The sequence below is a fragment of the Clarias gariepinus genome, chromosome 14 (assembly GCF_024256425.1).
Source record: "Clarias gariepinus isolate MV-2021 ecotype Netherlands chromosome 14, CGAR_prim_01v2, whole genome shotgun sequence".
NCBI lineage: Eukaryota > Metazoa > Chordata > Actinopteri > Siluriformes > Clariidae > Clarias > Clarias gariepinus.
This window is the reverse complement of record NC_071113.1, coordinates 24601962-24622304: the sequence shown is the minus strand read 5'-3', so window position 1 is coordinate 24622304 and position 20343 is coordinate 24601962. Positions and strand designations below refer to the sequence as shown.

The 20343-nt window shown below is 40.3% G+C and overlaps 1 protein-coding gene across 2 annotated transcripts in view; it reads left to right on the top strand.

Annotated features, from left to right (window-relative positions):
- Positions 1 to 20343, top strand: part of dock1 (dedicator of cytokinesis 1) — a 272932-nt gene that overhangs the window by 67946 nt on the left and 184643 nt on the right. For both annotated transcript variants that reach the window (XM_053511045.1, XM_053511044.1), the window contains exons 17-18: positions 9189 to 9292; positions 12612 to 12795. In XM_053511045.1, coding sequence (XP_053367020.1) covers positions 9189 to 9292; positions 12612 to 12795 — 288 coding nt within the window. The remainder of the gene's footprint in view (positions 1 to 9188; positions 9293 to 12611; positions 12796 to 20343) is intronic.

Sequence of the window (20343 nt, the reverse complement as noted above, 5' to 3'; positions counted from 1 at the left end):
AAAATAGTTTTAAATTCTTACTTGTGCTATGTAATCAAAGGAGAATAAAGCATTGAGGTGTTGGGCAGTGTTGATGGATTTACTTTACATTTCCATTTTTTCCATTTTACAATAGTGTTATATGGAATGCTAGTGCTCTGTGTATGGTGTAAAATCTCTTTTTCCACACCAAAGAGTGTCCTCGATCAGAGTTAAAATGACAATATTGATAAATGTATGAATGAATTTTCTTTGCTGTACAGTAAGTGCCTTTATTGACTGGTTTTGTACCAGGGTTTCGGTAGGCAACTGCTCTCCCCTCTTTCCGGTGCGACGGACCACACTGACCTAATTTCACCCACCACCAGTTTAATTAACGACTCGTAAAACACCTGCGAAATTGAAGTGTAGCATACAGTTAAACCTCCCAGTGCTGCTCACTCACTCACTCACTCATCTTCTATACCGCTTTATCCTGTATTCAGGGTCGCGGGGGCCTGGAGCCTATCCCAGGAGACTTGGGGCACGAGGCAGGGTACACCTTGGACAGGGTGCCAATCCATCACAGGGCACACACACGCGCACACACTCGCAGTGCTGCGGTTTTTTAAAATATACTTACATATTATATAATTATTCCAAGTTGTATAAAATATAATTTGTAAATATATTTGTGTATATGATTTTATCATTGTAAGCAGTTTTAGTATGTTTACAGTGCAAAACGCACAAAGATGGCGTCATTGGATGTTACTATTTCCATGATTCAGGATTTCCGTGGGAGTTAGCTAATAATTTAGATGATAATTTAATTTCATAATTAAGATAGTGATTCATGCAAATAAAAAAATATGTAAAAATAAGTAAAACCTTTCGAAATAAAAAATGAATCTAAAAGAGAAAAGGCACTCACTAAGCCAACAGAGATTTATGATTGATCATGGGGAACTCTGGCATGCCCGTGGCAGCTCAGCAGTGCACTGCTTCTCTCTCCAGCTCACTGACCGGGACATAAGCCAAGAAAGGCAGTCTTATATTCGGCAAGTAAGACTGCACCCTCACGGGCGAGCCTGGCAACACTCCTCCGGAGAAAATAGCTTAACTGTGTTGAAATAGTCGCTAGATTTTCTTCCTAATTTTTACCTAATTTAGTCATGTCCAGTTCCCACCTGTCTCTAAGGACACAGAGTTAGGGGCGTGTGAAGCCGCTTTGTGTGAGCTCACAGGCGCTCATGATTAAGTAGTGTCGATATGATGAATGCGTGGGTGTAAGTACACACCACCTCACCCCACCCCAAAGAGAGCACAGCCAATATGCTCTCTAGACTCGCGCCTACGGATTGCTATAGGATCGGGAACAAGCTCACAGCATCTGAATGCCACTGTTAACTTTTTTGGAAAAAAGTTGGTAAACAGGTGTCATGAGTCACCAAATCTGGAGAGAAAGTATGACAGAAGTATGCCGTTACTTTTTTTGCCACTTTTTTGAAAAAGTAGTGACAACTTCAAACTGTCGTCATTCTCAGTATAAATGCTGCAGATATAGTAAGCATTATACAAAGAAAATTTTTCTCCTTTTTCTGAAGCTATGTGAGGAAACATAGCTGCACGATAGCAGTCCCTCCATGTTTTTCAAGAATAGAGAATGCTCTATAGTCCCCTGAGTGCTGCATGTCACTCTGACTTCGCAAAACAAAGCGGGGAACTATAGTGATTCAAAGTCAGACATTGTTTTCTAAAATATCATGTTAAGCTGTTAAGTGCGGCGGAAGCTGAAATGCCTTCCCATGCCAACAGAAGATGCTGTTATGGGCAATTAGGAGGAATAGCTGTACCCCTTTCATCTCAGCTGGGTCACTGAGGATAAAGTGCTTTAACAAACCCACATCGCTCAAATATGCATTATCAAACTAGCTATCTAAAGCTTGATAACAAGGTCATGTTCTTATTTTAGAGTTGTCAATAATGGACATGTTTAGCTTGGGAACGTTATTCAGCTGACTGTTGAGTTTAAGGCATCTGGCAAGGCATCTTGATGTCCTTGATTTTGTGAGCATCAAGGGATTTGTAAGGGATTTTGCCTTCGGTTAGATTTTCCATAAGATCTGAATATTTTTCATGCTTTTTCATGCTAGACCGTGGTTTAGCATCATTTATCCACTGACAATACACCATTTGAAAGTGCAAGTTCAGCTGAATGCCATTTTTTAATGCTTTATAGATTCTTCAGTCAGGTTGTTGCTGTAGCTGATCTCACAAACTTTTTTAAGGCAAGCATTTTTGCCTTAAAACTTCAGGTTTAAAGGTCCCATATTTTACTTCTTTATTAACAAGGTAATACACATCTCAGAGATACCCCCAGTTGTGTTGTGCTTTAGATGGAATAATAGTACAGCAGTACTGGGTTGGTAGGGGTATCCTCTTTTATGATGTCACATTGGGGGAAATCTAATTGGCTTTTTTTTTTTAACCCCAGCCAAAACAATAATGGAAAAAAGGACAATTTTTAAAAAATTTGAGAAACAGGCGGCACAGTGGTGTAGTGGTTCGCACTGGCGCCTTGCACCTCCAAGGTCCGGGTTCGATTCCCAGCTCTGTGTGCGTAATTGCATGTCCCCCCTGTGCTTGGTGGGTTTCCTCCGGGTACTCCGGTTTCCTCCCACAGTTTAAAGATATACAGGTTAGGCTAATTGGCATTCCCAAATTGGTGTTGTGTGTGAATGTGTGTATATGTGTGTGTGCCCTGTGATGGATTTTGTGTGGGTTTGAATAGAGACATTAATATACTTTAATTCCTTCATAAAGTTAGTTTTAGTTTTTATTTGCAGTGTTATTTGATTTCTGTGTAATGCATTCAAGCAAAGTTGTAATAGTGCTAAGCCATCTCATCTGCTGGCTAGGGGTGTGTGTGTGTGTGTGTGAGAGTGATAGAGAGAGAGAGTAAGATGGGAAAAACCTGCATTGGAGTGTTTATTGATTTGGAAATGATGTGATGCAATAAAGCTTTTCAGCAAGTCAGGGTGTGTTTGTGTGTGAATAGCTGTGTGTTTGTGTAGATGTAATACAGTGCGATGTTCTTTTGCAATTGTTCACGCTTAGGAAAGTGTGTGTTTCTGTGTGTGTTGGCAAACATTCCTCCCCATCTGCTGTGGCATGGTGTAGTAGGTGCTGCTTGGTTGCTAGAGAGCAACGTATGTAAAATAATCAATTAAGGAAACCTGCAAGCCTGCTGTGTCCTCAAACACACACACTGTCAGATGTTAGATTACAGCGGCATGATGGTGATCATGACAGACGCTGCAGCTGCGGTGTGGTGGAATTCATTTAACATTTAGTGTTTTTTTCCTTTTATATTAACTTCAAGAGAGTTTAAGAAGATTAGTCTTCCTAACATTAATACTCTCACCCTCTCTCAATTATTCTGCATACTGCTTATCCTGGTGTCTCTCCGTGTGGGTTACACTCTGGATGGGGTGCCAATCCATCACATGGCACATATACACACACACACCCTATTATTATTGGCAATTTTGAAAAACTGATTAGCCTACTCTGCATATCTTCGGACTGTGGGAGGAAACCATAGAACCCAGAGGAAACCCAACAGGAAGATCATGCAATTTGCACAAAACAGACTCAAAGGCAAGAATCAACCTCTTGACTCTGGAGATGTGCGGCCACAGTACCTAACATTAACTTTAAATAAAAATAAAAAACATTAGTTCATCCCAAAATTGAACTAATAACGCTGTATATTTTTTATATGCATTTATGAGTGTGCAATTGAATCACGTAAAAATTTTAGTTTATTACCAAATTCAACAGCGCTTCAAACACACTTATGAATGTGTGTTAACTTTAGCACAGCTAGTTAACTTTAAATATAAAAAGGGTAAAACCTTTTTTTCAATAAAGTGAGCTGTTTCACTGATGGCAAATCCATGTGGTATAAACAGAATACAACACTTCAGAGCATGCTCTCATTGGAAAAGAATCAACCTCCATCTCGCTTCATGTCAGGTTTCATAACAATTACCAGTTGAGGATTTTTTTTCTTAGATCACGTGCCATCGTGTTCCATATTCCTTACTTAACACACCCATGTAAGTCCTGACAAGCCTGCAGAAACATTTATAAAGCTGTATACTGGCAAGAACTTTGATCATAGTGCTGTCAGCTTGTCATAACACCCGAGTCAAGTGACGTTGACGTTTGCTGACATTATGACACCTACCGTTATGTTTGAGCAACGTGACTTGTGGACCGGGTGGGAAAATGTGACTTCACACTTCAAAATAGTTCTATATTATTACAAGTCAAGATTCAGATTTCAGATTGACAATTGCATGACGTTGTGCTGACTTTTTTTCTTTTTGTGATGCTAAACGAAGGTGACTTTGGTTTACATGATGGTCCTATTAGGAAGAAGCAGTCTTCATACACCAACCTGACCCAGACGATGAATATACGATACATGCGTTCTGAACGCGTATGCAGGATTAGCTGAAAGAGCATCGCCTTTATGTTTGCGTAGTACCGTGTGACGATGAAGAGATGAACAGAATGTTCTGGTGAAGGGGCTGGATCTGAATTCTCCACCAGTGCTGTAACATTTCTCTTCCTTCTGTTTCAAATTTGACATTTCTTGTTGGAGTTTTTTTTCCTTATTTTTGGCCAAGTGTTGCATAATGATGACTTCTACTCAAATGTCACTCGCAATTATCTGTTCACAGATTTCGTTACTCTCTATTGTTCTTTCTTCTTCTTCTCGGCTTGAATTCTTTTTTATTTATTTTTTTAATAAATACATCTATTGTTTTACGTAATGATATAGTTACACAATTATATATGCAGATTTATGTAATTTAAAAAGGCAGTAATGCTACACTGATTGATACAGATGCGAGTGCAAAATAACCCAGCTGTTTTTATGCAAAACCCGAGCATGCCTTTAAATATGAGCAGCTTACTTACTCTACTTATTTTATCTTTTGTGAACAGGATAAAAAAAAATCACACTTTTTGAGACTTTAGAGTCTCAGTATGATTGAAATACTAATGTTTTTAGGAATTCAGTCGTGCAAATGTGTGGAATTTTAGAGGCATCACACCATTAATTTACAAAAGGTCAGTCTATTTTACTGTCCCTTTCATTTTAAAGCTTTATACCAAGAGTACAAGAGTCTTTTTACTCCCTGGTGTGTTTGAGAGATTTTACCAGGCTTACTAGCATCTTCTCCCTATTTCAGTCATGTCCAATTCCCACCTGTCTCTTAGGGCACTCTGCTATCAATGACCAGACTGCTGCTGCTGCTTACGCGTCTTTACGGAGCGGCACGCGGATGAAAGTGCTATCCGCCTCTTCCACATGTCCGGGCTCACAGATGCCTCTCGGCTCCTATTAGGCTCCGCCCCCCCCCCCAGCTATAAAAACTGTATAGGTAAAATGGCCTGATGACCAAATTTGTAAATTTTTACATTTAACAAAGATGGTGAATTTAGCAGAGAATTTCAAATTGAAGACAAACACGTTTCTGAACATTTAAAAAGCCGTTTAAGACCAATAAAAATTACTAAATGGTGTTCTTTATTTCGAAATGTTGCACATCTTTGCTTTTACCTAGACCTGTGTCTCTGTTCCTTTATCTGTCACCATCCATCCGTCTGTCACTTTCTGACTGTCCTCCATCACTGAGTTATGACTGAACTTTACCGAAATGATGGACACTGAAGATTCTACAGTGTTCTTTTCTGTAACCATGGTAACAGAAGTCATTCCATGACCTTTGTGACCTCTTCTTTTGCCCATCATTATGGTGGGTGCATGTGCTTTTTTGGGTTCTAGGGTTGAAGTTCTCAGAGAGAGAAAGATGGTGTGTGTGTGTGTGTGTGTGTGTGTGTGTGTGTGTGTGTGTGTGTGTGTGTTCCTGGTCTGTGGGGATTTGGTGCTGGATGATGCAGTGGGTTTGATGGCTGTAGTCACTTGGAAGGCTGACATTTGCAGCCCCCCAGGGAGCAGTTTGTCTCAGTTTGAGAGAATTGGAGCAATTTTTCAAATGACAATTTCACCTCTGATTAAACTCAGAAAGGCACCGTTGGAAGAAATGCGCAGTGCGGCCTCCCACTAAACTTCAATTACAGCTTTAATAATGTTTCATTGAAATTGGTCCTTGGTCAGTAAGTGGTGTATCTTTGGGGTAATAAACCTTCATGCTTTGGGTGTCGGTTTTCAAACTTTTGAGCGGCACACTTTGATTCATGAGCATTTGTTTGTTTGGTTTGATCAACTGTTTGTTGATCCCCCGCCCTCCCCCATTTAATTAATAATTTTGTTCAGCATTTTATTAATTTATTATTCAGTTATTAAGTGATTGATTAATTTCTTATTTAAAATGAGGTTTATTAGCTTTTTCGTTACTTTGAGAATTGAAGCAGAGCCCTATGTTTCTTTTATGTTGAGAACGAGGGCCTGATAGTAAAGTGGTTATTTAAGGAAGCTGTTAGCTCATTATTTGTAATATATGTTTAAGTGAAATTAAATAAAAGGTTGCTTTTGCGTATCTTCGACAGAATCAATGTGGCCTACAAACACCAGAAATACAGAGTATTTCAGCAAGCGCCAAGTGTGCTCTCAGGTGTGTGAAGCGTCTGTGGCTGCATCTATTAAGCCACTCTAGTGTGTCACCTTGCAGTGGACAGAGTGCCAAAATATCCCGTGTTATCCAGTCCTCCGCCCAGGAATGTGGCCAACCAGCCTCAAAACACAAATTAATCCTTGAATCATGAACTGTCTGTGTGTACTCGGCTGTTGGCTTCCGCCACGACGCCAGCTCCAATTTTACAGCAGAAGTTTTACTGAGGAGACTTGGCTGTCTCTCTCTTTGAGTAATATTCATCTCCCTCATCCTTTCTCTGTCTCTCTCTCTCTCTCTCTCTCTCTCTCTTTCTCTCTCTCTCTGGTTTTTTGTCTCGGTGCGCAGGCTGCTTGTGTGGATTTATGAAGCGGCGATGTGGGAGGGTTGTGGTCTGCTGAATGTAAATTTGAACTTGTTGTGCAGCTCTTGATGTGTTTAAGTCTAGTGATGGAGAGAGCGCCATAACGCCGCTCCTCTGTTTATGCTAATTTTGGCCTCTTCACCCACTCACACCCTCGTGTTTGAGTGTAGCTAATGTCATCCGTTTGACACAGCTCGTGTGTATTTTAAGCCCGGCTGTTGGTTTCCTCCATGGAGTCTCAGAATGAAGATGAAATGTCAGGTTTATATGTGCACTGCAACAAAGGTGCCAATGTTGAATATTTAGTTATTAACTTATTTATTGACTTAATTACTGCCTTTCTCACTTACTTACTGACTTGTGCGCTAGTGGTAGTTATTGCCTAGCTGAAAAACTGGATCACATTTTTACTGGCATATTGGTTTACTTATTGATTCCTGGCTTTTTACTGACAAGGATTTTCTCTCTCTGTTCCAATTACTGACTTGCGTCCTGACTTGCGTCCTGACTTGCGTCCTGACTTGCGTCCTGACTTGCGTCCTGACTTGCGTCCTGACTTGCGTCCTGACTTACGTCCTGACTTACGTCCTGACTTCCTGGCCAAGGTACTTGCTTTATGACCTAATAACCTGCTACAGAGTTACCGACTGACTTAGTGAATTACTTACTTATTACATATTAACTTACTGATTGTGATGAATGACTTACTTACTTGCCTAATTAATTATTTACCAACTTTCTTACTTCCATGCTTACTGACCTATATTCTTGCTGCCGGTAGTATTGTTTTTCGCTTACCTGCTAACTTTTTGGCTTATTCAGTGATTATATACAGTAGTTACTTCCTGGCTTTCTTACAGTCCTGCTTGCTGACTTACTTACTTACTTAACTACCTTACTGACAATTTTACTGCCTACCTTACAGACTTGCTGTCTGTTACTCAATTTTTAATAGGTTAGATTTTTGACTATAATTAATGGCATACTTGCTAACTGGGCTGTTATTTTAAAGTCTTAAAATAAATGATTGAATTTTTTTTTTATGCTTTGTATTCAGTGACTTTTATACATAAACTTGGGTAACAATTTTAATATTTTTCCGGTGTTTGAAATTGCTGGAGTCAAATTGACCACAAGGATAAAAGATGTTAGTAAATTTGAAGGTAACAGGAGGGTTAAGTGCCCAACAGTGGCGATTTGTTGGTGCTGAGATTTGAACCTGAGACTCTCTGATTGGTACTCCAATGCCTTAACCACTTTTAATTAATGATCAGTAATCAGTGTCCTAAATACATTGACGTACTTACATGATTTTCTTATTAAGTTACTTACTGGCGTTCTTAATGGCCTACTTACTAACTTTACACTTCTACTGACCTTCTCTCTTACTGGCCGTTTTCACTGGCTTGGTTATTGACATGCTTTCTTACTGTATTCCTTACTGGTTTACTTGCTGACTTTCTGCTTTGCTTATTTAACCCCGAGTGCATTATGTACTTAATGGCTTATTGGCTGTGTTACGTACTGGTTTCTTATCGGCTTACGTACAGCTTTATTGGATTTTGACTTTCTCTCCTACTCGCTGATTTGCAGCTTTTCTATTTAACTTATTCTGCATTGTTTTTAGCAATTATAGTATAAAACATAAGCACCACATTGAACTGTTCATGCGTCTTTCAATTCGGCTGTGCCTTGATTGTGTCAGTATGTGTTAATGCATTACAGGTAATTAAATAAAAATGTAAATGCTACATTTGTGGTTAAGGGCAGACGGGTGTGAAAATCATTTTGCTTGTAAATTGGCTTAATTGTAATAATTGTGGCGTCCATTTAGAATAAAATAACCATGATTAAGCGTCATCATGCTTCTGTAATACTGTTATGTCACGTTGGCTTTACCATTTTTCGTTCTTTTTAGGTTTCCAGTTTCTTCTTACACGCTGTAGACCTTGTGTTAGACTCACTTTCAAGGGTTACTCTTGCATTCTTAGTTTCCTTTTAACCAAAAACTGTTTACAAGCCTTTATAAAGATCCAAAATGTGCTCGAGAGGCTTACACTCAGACAGATGGGCTTTTAAAAGCTTAGCACCGTTTCTTACAGCCCTGCTACTGAATTAGTCATTCCTGTTTGTGCTGGATATGCACAACACTCTCGTGATATAATATTAATGTACGTGTGTTTTTCTTTCTTTTTTCACTTTTGCTCATGCAGACAAAGACAGGTCAGAGAAGATCTTCGCCTTGTCTTTCGTGAAGCTGATGAGATATGACGGCACAACACTCAGGGACGGAGAACACGATCTTATCGTCTACAAGGTAACTTCTCCCTCATGTACGCAGACTGCCTGGTGTTTCAGTATGTTCACACTCGGTGACGTGAGGCGCGTCTTGAGTTCGCAGTCCTGATGCCGCTTAGCCCTTGACTCTGTAATCGTTAAACGTTCATGCTTTTTTTAGGGCCTTTTCTTCTGCAGTTTTGCATATCAAATGTCAGAATTATGCTGAGCCTGACCTGGGCATATCCCTATCGAGTTATGCTAATCGGCTGTGAGGATGCGCGCTCATCCGATCAGCGTTAAATGTCCTCCTCTCATCTGCCTCGTCTCACCTGTAGCAGAGTCTGCAGGCTCCTTGAGATCAGGCATATTTTTTAAGACCGTCAGTGCGAATTAGAATAAAACTTTTTTTGGTGTGTGTGTGTATGTCTGAGAGCGTTATTTCTGGTGTAATGGATCATAAGGGGCAGTCAGGACTAACTTATTATTATAGATTAAGAAAAGCTTTTTAACGGTTCCACAGTTCCAGTTTTGAATGACTGTCAATATTCAAAATCCTGTAAATACAAGTGTCATTGAACTCTCCTTGGTTTGCCTGTTCGCGCCTGAACACCTACGTTCACACATACCCCAGTTCAATCATTCAACCGTAAAGCTTGCTCAAATGTAGGTAATAATATTAACTAACTGTACATTCCAGAATAATGGTTTATACTGTAGTATATTTAAACTACAGTATAAACCATTAAAATGTGCATTCTGTCTTTTATTAGTACGTTAAACAATTGGTAAATCGCTGGGGTGTAAGCTGATTGGAAGAAGACGACGACGAAGCAGTCTTTATTTGCCACACATACTGTATACTATACACGCACTTTTAACTTTTTGCGTGTCCCTGTTTGTTAGGACTCTGGGGTCACAGTGCAGGGTAAGAGATGATACAGCACCCCTTAAGCAGGCTGGGTTAAGGCCTTGCTTAAGGGCCCGACATTGACCTTCTGATCAGTAGACCAGAGGCTTAACCCGCTGTGTTACGACTGCTGCTCCTGACAAATCTTGCACTTCAGGAAGAGGAAGAGGGATAGACACACTCTGCTTATGCGTCGTGCCACATCGTGCATTATTTTGTACAACAGTACGGCTTGTTGTGTATTTTATTTTTATATAAATTTTTATAATTACTAACTTTATAGCAATTATAAACATTATTTTCCTCAATAACATGTTTTTTCTTATTTTTCCTTACAGTTTGATTTTTGTTTTTTCTATGTCCTATATTAAGTGCTGCACCACCAAAACAACAAAAATTACAGCTTATCTTAAACCTCAGTGACCGTAACCATCCAGTTACTCATGATGGAACAATGATTTTTGTATATCTGCAGCTTGAACATGGTCTTTATTTATTTATTTTCCTCTAAAAGCTACTGTGGAACGAAAGTCACATCATGCTTATGTAACATTCTTCTAGTGTCCTGTAAGACAGATACCTCATTTCCACTACACTGGTGCTGGTGCCAGGTGCTGGGAACCACCGAGAACCGGCCCGCATTTACACTAGACAGGAGCTCAGCGGGAGCTGCATGATAATACGTCACAGGCCACGCCCACTAAACAGAAATGACCATGGCCGAAGTCAGTTTACTGGTTATTCTCCAAACTAGTATGAAAATGTATTTCAGTATCTAAAAGCAGCTTATTCGACGTGTTATAACCGCTGAAAGCCTTTCTTCAGTTTTTTTAGCTTATACACTATTTGGTCGGTTGTTCGTGTAAAGCCTGCGACTATTAGTTCTTCTCTTATTTCCTCATACACTTTTTTTTTTTTCTTAAAGCACTTTACAATTTCTGCTGAATCTCGGCGATTGTCTAAAAGGCAGAAAAAGCGCTTTTGTTTGGTCCGCGCTTCACATTAACGGACTTTGGGTCTCTGCCGTTTTTTTTAACGTTCCCTATAACTCCGCCCACCGCTCGTGACGTCACGGGTTCTCGCAACTAGACCAGCAGAGTTTAGGGGCCGGTTCGGTGCCTTTTTTAGGGCACCGGCACCAATTTTTTTCTGTGGAAAAGCGCGGCACTGGTTCCAAAATTGGGAACCGGCACGGGAACCAGAGCAGAGAAAAAGGGGTAATAAGGTGTTGTATTACTGATTGAAAGGTTCCGGTTCAAACCCACCACTGCCTAGTTGCCGCTGTTGAGCAAGGCCCTTAACCCTCAATTGCTCTGATATTAAAAATGAGATAAAATGTAAGTCACTCTGTATAAGGGCACGTGCCAAATGCCCAAATGTAACGTAATGTAAGGTGAAGTGGATAATTTGTTAAAATGACACCTGGAAGTGGGTCGGCTATATTAGACAGTCATTGAGAATTTTCTTCCTGAAGTTGATGTGTTAGAAGCAGAAGTAAAATGGACAAGCATAAGAATTTAAGCGACTTTGAAAAGAGGCAAATTGTGACGGCTAGACGACTCCAAACCTGCAGCTCTTGTGAGATGTTCCCGGTCTGTGGTCTAACAGGATCATTGATGACCAGGGCTCTCTGACGCACGTACTGTAGGAAACGTAGGCTGGACTGTGTTGTTCAATCTAATAGAAGCCCTACTGTAGCTCAAATTGTTGAAAAGTTTGGTTCTGATAGAAAGGTGTCAGTACAAACAGTGCCTCGGAGTTTGTTGCGTGTGGGCAGCCTGTGGAGCGTCTCTACTGACCTGTGTCCACCACATACACTGGGGACATGAGCAACATGTGAGCGTCAGAACTGGTCTTATGAATCACACCTATTACATTATGTAGTTGGCCAGGTGCGGATGCCTCTCTTACGCCAAGTCCGCAGGGGCAGTATGACACTCTGGACAAAGTTCTGCTGGGAAACATTTATTTGGCCAGTGGTGCCATTCATGTGGATGTCACTTTGACACACACCACCCACCTAAACATTTTTACTGACCGAGTAAATAAATAATATTCCCTGATGGCAATGGCCTTTTTACGCAGGATGATGTGCCTTGACACACAATTATTTTATGAATGAGTTTGTTGTGTTGACTTGGCCTCAAAATTCTCAAGATCCCAATCCAATCAAGTAGCTGTAAAACAATTTCGATCCATTGAGGCCCCACCTCGCAACTTACAGAACTTAAAAAAGATCCGTTACCGACGGCTTGGTGCCAGATACCACTGCACACCTTCAGAGGTCTGGTGTGGAGAGTCCCTGCCTCAGATAGTCAGGGCTGTTTTGATGACAAAAGGGCGACATACAGTACTCAATATTAAGATCTTATGATTAATAATGTCATGGCTGATCTGCGTATATACTGTAGCTGTGAGTGTGTTCATTTGTCTGTTGTGCTTTTTTCAGGCTGAGGTGAAGAAGCTGGAGGACTCCTCTCTTTATTTGAGCCTCCCAGCCACCAAGCTCGAGCTGGAGGAGAAAGGCCACTTCCCCACGGGCAAGAGCTCGCAGAACCTGGGCAACTGTACCATCAGCAAGGACTCCTTCCAGATTGCTACTCTGGTGTGTTCCACCAAGCTCACACAGAATGGTGAGAGAGATGTATATATATATATTTACACACACACACACCGCTCTCCTCAGACTGAAAGACTTTTTTCATGCCTGCATGGAAAAAAAAAACAAAACATTCTTCTTCATTCTCCTGTTCCTCTTCTTTCTCAATCTATCATTCATCCGGCCTAGTGAGGGATTGTTTTCTTTATCTTGACTGTCTTTTCCTATTTATGTCCCCTCTCTCTCCTCCTCCCTCCTTTTCCATTCCCTCTATTTATCACTCCCTCTTTTCAGTAAGAGTAATCAGCCTGGGGCTGTAGCGCAGACAGAGAGGGGCAGCGAGCATGGGACAGGAATGCAAAAGACGAGAGCGGGGAGGATAGGGGGGGGGGGGATCCTTTACTGCTGTCACTCTCGCTATGTGCACCTTATTTCCCCTGCTAAAGAAACCTGGGCTTATTAAAAACAGGAGAATCCCTTTCTACAGCCTGGGACCTAAGACAGAGACATACACACACAGACAGACAGGAAGCAGGCAGCACATCATTAGGACAGAACTGCATTGGCCTGAGTGTGTCCTGAGCTGCAGTAACATATGCAGTGGACATTTTGGACTAATCCCAAACAGCTCAAGTGTCCTGAGCAGGGAGATAAAACGACACGATGTACTGTATTATGGTTTTATATACATGTACTGTACAGTATGTTTACAGAAACACTCATTAGTCAAATCACTAGCACCACTGCCAGGTGAATTGAATAACATTATCACTTATATACCAGGTTAGTCGCCTTGCACCCTCGGGGTCCAGGTTCGATTACCGCTTAGGGGAGTTTGCATGTTCTCCCCATGCCTGGTGGGTTTCCTTTAGGTACTCCAGTTTCTTCCCACAGTCCAAAAACATGCAGATTAGGCTAACTGGCACTCCCAAATTGCGTGTAGTGTGTGCATGAGCATGTGAGTGTGTATGTGTATATCCTGCAATAGTTTGGCACTCCTGGGATAGACTCCAGGGCCCGCAACCCTCGACCCTGCAAACAGGAGTGAGTAACGATCAATTATATACCAGTAAACTGGTGACAGGATCATGGGCACACAAGGGGAACCCAAAACCTAGGTTATTATTATGGTAATGGTTTTACTGGTATCGTTGATACGTGGTGTATATATACTGTAAATAAAATAAAATTATATAGATATAATACAGAAATCGCAGAGGCTGCAAAGTGCCTTTAAACACAATTTTAAAATTGGTTGTTTATGTAACAGCCTGAGCAGCGGCCTCATTTCCCCTCTCGTCTGTTCCAACCGCTCAGCATTCAGCATCACCATGATACTAATCACTGACCTGATCGTTTGTCACCATCTGCACCTGTTTCTCACCGCTTCTGTCTCAAGTGGAATGGGGTGTATACATCAATGATTGATTGATTACTGTTTGGCTCAACAAACAAAAAAAAAGCATTCCTCTGAAACTGCTCAGGTACAGAAATCAGAGGCAGGAGAGGCCTTCTGGAAGCCTGGAGAACTGTTCCCTAAGACTACATTAAAAAGGATGCAGAGTTTTTGTGGTTACTGAGATGATTTCTTTGCACTGCATCCAGACTTAAAACACTCAGCTTTTACATCGTCACACACAGTGTGTGGTCATGAAAAAGTACGGCCCGAGATCCCAAAAATCAACATGGGGATTTATTATATTTTTTGCATTTGATTTTTTACAAATATTATGCTATCACATAGTGGAATTTGTCCGGGCGGTGCCTTATTAGCGAATGCATTATTCCTTAAATCTCTGCAGTGCTTCAGCTCCGGTGTGCAAATAAAGGCAGAGAAGGAAAGTCCAGGCAGTGTGTGAGGAGGGAAGGAGGAAGTATAGATCATTACAGTCTGATCACACACTGAATGCAGTAAAAGTCAGCGCTGCTCTGCTGCAATCCTTTCCCTCCTGCTCCTCCTCTCTCTTTTTTTTCATGTCTTTTTCTTCTCCGCTGCTCTTTCCATTCTCACTCTCGAGTTTTCCCCCCTCTGCTCTGTGACGGATGGGGTAATGCTGCTCCTACAGAAAAAAATCCCCCCCTTGGGTACCCTGCTAGAGGATTGAAACGTGCAGTTACTACACTCCTGCGTCATATTGCATGTTTTCCATGCTCTGGAAGTCCGGGATCTCCATCCATCTCCATGCTAGCCAGGCTTTTTGAATATGTGCCGGCTGCACATTTCCTACCTATACGCTGATTAGCACAGCGCTAATGATCTGCGGCTGTGCCGGCCCGCTGGGTTATATGACCCCAGAGTCAGAGCCATGGTTTACGTGCCGTTTTAATGAAGAGAAGGGCTGTGCATGCCACCCACGGTAATGAGGTCATGGAGGACTTTTCTGATGACTTTTACCACGCCACGTCGCCATCTGCATGCGTAAACATTCAGGATTCCAGGCGTACTCAACAGAGAGAGATTGTTTTGGCTCCCGAAGCTGCATTGATCATCATTTCATCCGAACAAAGGGTCGTGCTGTGTCGTGGATGTGCTGAGCGCGTCAAGCAGGGCACATCTCCGAATATTACACACGCACACACCCATATATTAGCATACTGGGCTGGAGCACCCTGCTGCTTAAACTGCAATAGGCATGGTGTTTACTGTGCCAGTAGCGCAGGTGAAAATCAATGCAACCTGCAGGAGAGAATGTGGTTCCATATATATAATGTGTGTGTGTGTGTGATGGCTCTTTCTGTGTGCGCTTGCTTTCCACGTTAATATCTTAAGTGCGTAATATCAGGAAGCTGGAGGGAAGAGCCGAAGCAATCATTTAGCTTTTATTAAAAAAGAAATCCGGTCATTTCTGCCACCGCTAATGCAGCTTCGAAATGAAGACTGACGGAAAGACAGCCTCCATCCTGCCGTACCTGGGTGGCAGCTTTCCCAGACTGCTAATTCCCTTCCTCGCTTTCTTGCTGCGCCTTGATTTTTAATTTTTTTTTTCTTCTTTCAGCCTTATGCAAACTTTCAGCTAGTTCATTCCATGCCATTCTATATGGTTCATCTCATCTGCACATAGCGCTCCTAATGAGCTGCAGCCTTACAGTTCTAAAGTGCTACTCTAACAAGCGCTTTTGTAAATATTGTTTAAACTGAATACTTTAAATCTAAGATTCTTTACACCACATTATGTAAATGTTATGTCGAATTTATACCGAGCATTTTCTTAAACTGCTGGAGTCCAACAGAATGCAAGTAGCAAATAAAGAATAAATATAAAACATAACATTTTTAGCTAAAAAAAAAAAATCATGAATAAATGAACAGTTGTTCCACATTATGTATGTACAGTAGGCAAACATTTTGCACAATAAATAAATACTGGTCATACATCTTGTACATCTAATAAGCATGTATTCAGACATACACATTCAAATATCTTAGACAATGACTGAACAGTATATATAATAATAATAATAAATAATTGTCGCATATAAAACAATATTATAGCATCTTAAATATTCTCCGAATTTCAGTATGAAACAAGATTTAATGGAGGTAAGAGCAGTTGTATAGAAGTACAGTGAGATTTCAGAAAGAATGTAGCTATAAGATAGTGCTTCATAATAAGGTACTCTAATAAGTACTGTATTTCAATAATTATTATAATAGTTTGAATTATTTGTATGTTTTATTTGTTTTGACAGATTTCCATTTTAAAATTTTTCGATTTGGTACATTAGTATTGAAGTTTACTATCTGAATTATTTTTTCTTACATGTTTTGACATACAGTATTAAAAACTACTAAAAGCACTTACAAAGCATTGAAATGCTGCGGAAATTGTTGATTTGTTTTAAGGTCCCATATTGTTCTATACCTTTAGCACAGGTCTCAGAGCTCCCCTTAAAGTGTGTTATTGCTCTAGCTGAAATACCTCAGAAAACACATTTCTTCATACTTCAAACGCCCTCTGTTTCACACCTTTGTTGTCTCTTTAAATAAGCTTCTGCTGAGACACGCCATGAAAGAGACCAACAGAGCTGAGCAACAGACCAGGGGGAGGGGCTCTGCTTATATGAGGTCATAATATGGAGACATTTATAAATTACTTGTTTAAACCCCAGGCAATAAAAAAAGGAGAACCAGAGTTCATTATTTTTTTTCTACATGCACAGTAGAGAGACAGCTGAAAGTCTAAAAAAGACTGGAAAGTGAATTTTGCACAAAATGTCATGTTGTGTACAAAGAGATCTTTTATGTCCTGCCAATCGTCTGCTTCTTACTCCAGGCCAGCAGGTGGCGGTATTGAATCAACAGCATACAAAAAAACAATACTTTTGAAAAATGTCAAATGTTTTTAGAAGATACAACCTTGAATAATTGCCTAAATAATAAAAAAAAAAAAAGTGTGACTCAATTCTTCAAAAACTGACTCGACCAACCAAAGATGAATTAAATTGCATAACTGATTAAAATACATTGCTCTACTGAATATTCATGAGGCTGTAATGGTATACTTCCACAGACAGGGTGAACATTAGTGGCAGTTACCTCTACATTGTATTTATCATGTGAAAAGTAAGAACCATAAAGGTTCAGATCCCTTTTCTAACAGTAGGTAAGTAAGATTCTAGTTTTGTCACTAGTATTGACCCAGTATTCACATCAAAACACTGGCAAATTGCAAGTATCTATTTGTTTACAGGGTGATGTTTTGGATGCAGGTTTTCTTCGAGGATTGCCCTGTATGTAGCTTCATCCATCTTTGCCTTAAGTTGAACTAGTTTTCCAGTTCCTGGAAATAGAAAGCGTTTTTGCAGCATTATTCTGCCACCACTGTGCTTCACTGTGAAGCTGGTATTCTCAGGGAAATAATCACTGTGGGGATTCAGGCAAACATAACAAATGCCATCCCTCTGTTGTGTAAAAGCAGAATTTTGAAATTGTCTTGAGAGATGCGTCTAGAACAGTTGTGTCCAAAGGGCCAGTACGGGTGCAGGCTTTCTTTCCAGCCAAGCCGATGCCACACCTGGTGGTCTACTGAAAGCCAAGAACGTCTAATTAAACAGGTGGAATCAGGTGTGGCTTCTGCTTAGTTGGAATGAAAACTTGCACACACCGACTCTTTCTGGAGAAGATTGGACACCCCTGGTCAAGGTGAAGAAAGTCATTTGGCTTTGATGGTCATTGCAACCATATACAGATGTAGAGTACACGGAAACTGAGCAAAGGAACTATGCAATACTATGCATAACTAAATTACACCGCAACATATATTGTACACGGGTACAAGTGTGGGCAAACATTGCAAGGCAGTAAACAAAAACAGTATCCGCAAGTGTGAATGTTTCAGTCTTTAAGCCTGAAATCGATTCTGTTCCTCATGGATTAACCCTCCCTATTGCACTACAAGTCTTTGAGGTTTCAAATCAAACTTTGCTGGTATACACTGCTTCAGCTTGCTTCTCTGCCTCTGTAGATTTATGTCCCTTTGGTCTCATGTTACGAGCATTAAATGTCAATCCCTCCGGCCATCACAGAGATGGCTGTATGTGCTATGGGCGAATGGTCCTGAAGGTCCACATGGGAACCACTGAATTCATTAAAAAGTCCTAAACCATACAGATCTCACTTTTTTTTGCTTAAAGCACACACAACTTTTAGCTTTCATGCCAGCTTGAAATAGGGAGTGTTTCTGGTAAAGCAATATTCTCCAGAGCTGTGTATGGGCAGTTTTTGTCTCAGGAGATGTGTGCTGTACCAGTTTAAGTGACTTACAGAATACATCATCCAATCAACAAATCTATTGATCAAGCTAGAAACATATACATTTTTGTAATTCTGTTGCCAACTTAGATTTGGAAATTTCGTCTAGTAGCAAAATTTTAGGAGAGTGATTTCTCAAAAGTTTAGGTCAATGCCATGTGCTGCGAATGTGAGAAAAATGGAAATGGACAGCATGATGGATGGAGATGCATTTTGATGGAGGAAAGTTGCATGCTTCACAGAGTTTGTGGGGATTGAATCCTTGCTTAAGATGTATGCATATTGGTAAGACAGCCTAGAGATGGATGTCTGTCTAACATGCCAGAAACTCTTTATACGATGAGTTAGAGGACACTGTTTATGCTGTTTTTTAATATCTTAACCATTAACATTGAATAAATATTAAATTCAAATTAAATGGTAAACTTTTTGCAGCAGTAATCATATTGTGAGCCCTGTCTGCTCCTACAGTGACGACCATGTCCACTATCTTCTTTTCAACTTGGTTAGCGTATGCTTTAGCAAAATGTCTGTGTTTTTAAGTGAATGGGTGCAGTTACCATTTATCATTAATTAAAATGTGCTGTTACACCGAGGTAGTTATGGTTACTTACTGATGTCCAGTGGTCTCCAGTAGGTGCAATAAAAGTAGCTTCTGCCGATGGCCTCACTTTTACAGCCTTTTTCAGTGTGGTAGAGTTCATGTATTTTTGTAAAAATAGTTCCCCTTGAAGAGAGCTTGAGCACACAGCTTTGGTTTTATCCAAACCTCCATCTGTAAGCTCTTCATAATGAAACTTGCCGTTGAGCGCACCTGGTGATGTTTTCTCAGTCATCCTATTATCTGTGTTAAATGTGCCATTATCAGACACAGCCGGGTAGCGCTCTACGATTATGGGAAGCCATTAGGGCCAAACTTGGTCATATGATAAATTTGCGTTTAAAGAAATAGTAATTAATATTGACATTCCTCATTTTTAAATAAACTCCCCTCCTCAAGACATACGTGCATTTTGTTCAGTTGCGGTACAGAAGCTTGTCCTTATAATGAAACTTGCCGTTCAGTACACCTGATGATGTTTCTTCAGTCATCTTATTATATGTGTTAAATTTGCCATTTATCACACACAGCTGGGTACTGCTGTACAATTGTGGTAAGCCATTATATACTTAAATAATTCTTTCGATTGTGTAAAGCTGCTTTACGACAATGACAATTGTTAAAAGCGCTATACTAATAAAATTGGATTGAATTAAATTATATATGATACATTTGGGGTTAAAAAAATAATAATTTATATTGCCAGTCCCCATTTTTGTATAAACACCCCTCCTCATGACGTACTTAAATTTGTTTAGTTGCGGTACATTATTCGACTAATAACATTTCTCCAGAAACATTCCTTTTGCCTCAAATAGGATCATTCCATCAATGTCAATTGTAGCTTGTACCTCTTGACATAGGTGAGTGCTTTTACCAGCGTGTGCTTTGAAGGTTTAGTTAAATCGTCACAAACGACCCTGAGGACCCTATCTAAACCAAAACCATGTCTTCAGATAAATTGGCCAGACACAAACAAAAACGTAGGCCATGGATGTTCAGCAATTACTCCGGCCCATAAAATAATGTCCTTGAGAGCTATAACAATGATGCTGTACTGCAGTCAATAGCTGCGATGTCTAACAGTTAGAATTGTAAAAAAACTTTCATTACAGGGCTTTCTTAAATACCATCCTAGTGGTCTACTGCCATTTATAATTTCAAGGTTCCTCTGCTTTCAGGATATGCAGGATTCAATATTGAGCTTAAGAGCTGAATCAGTGATGCTG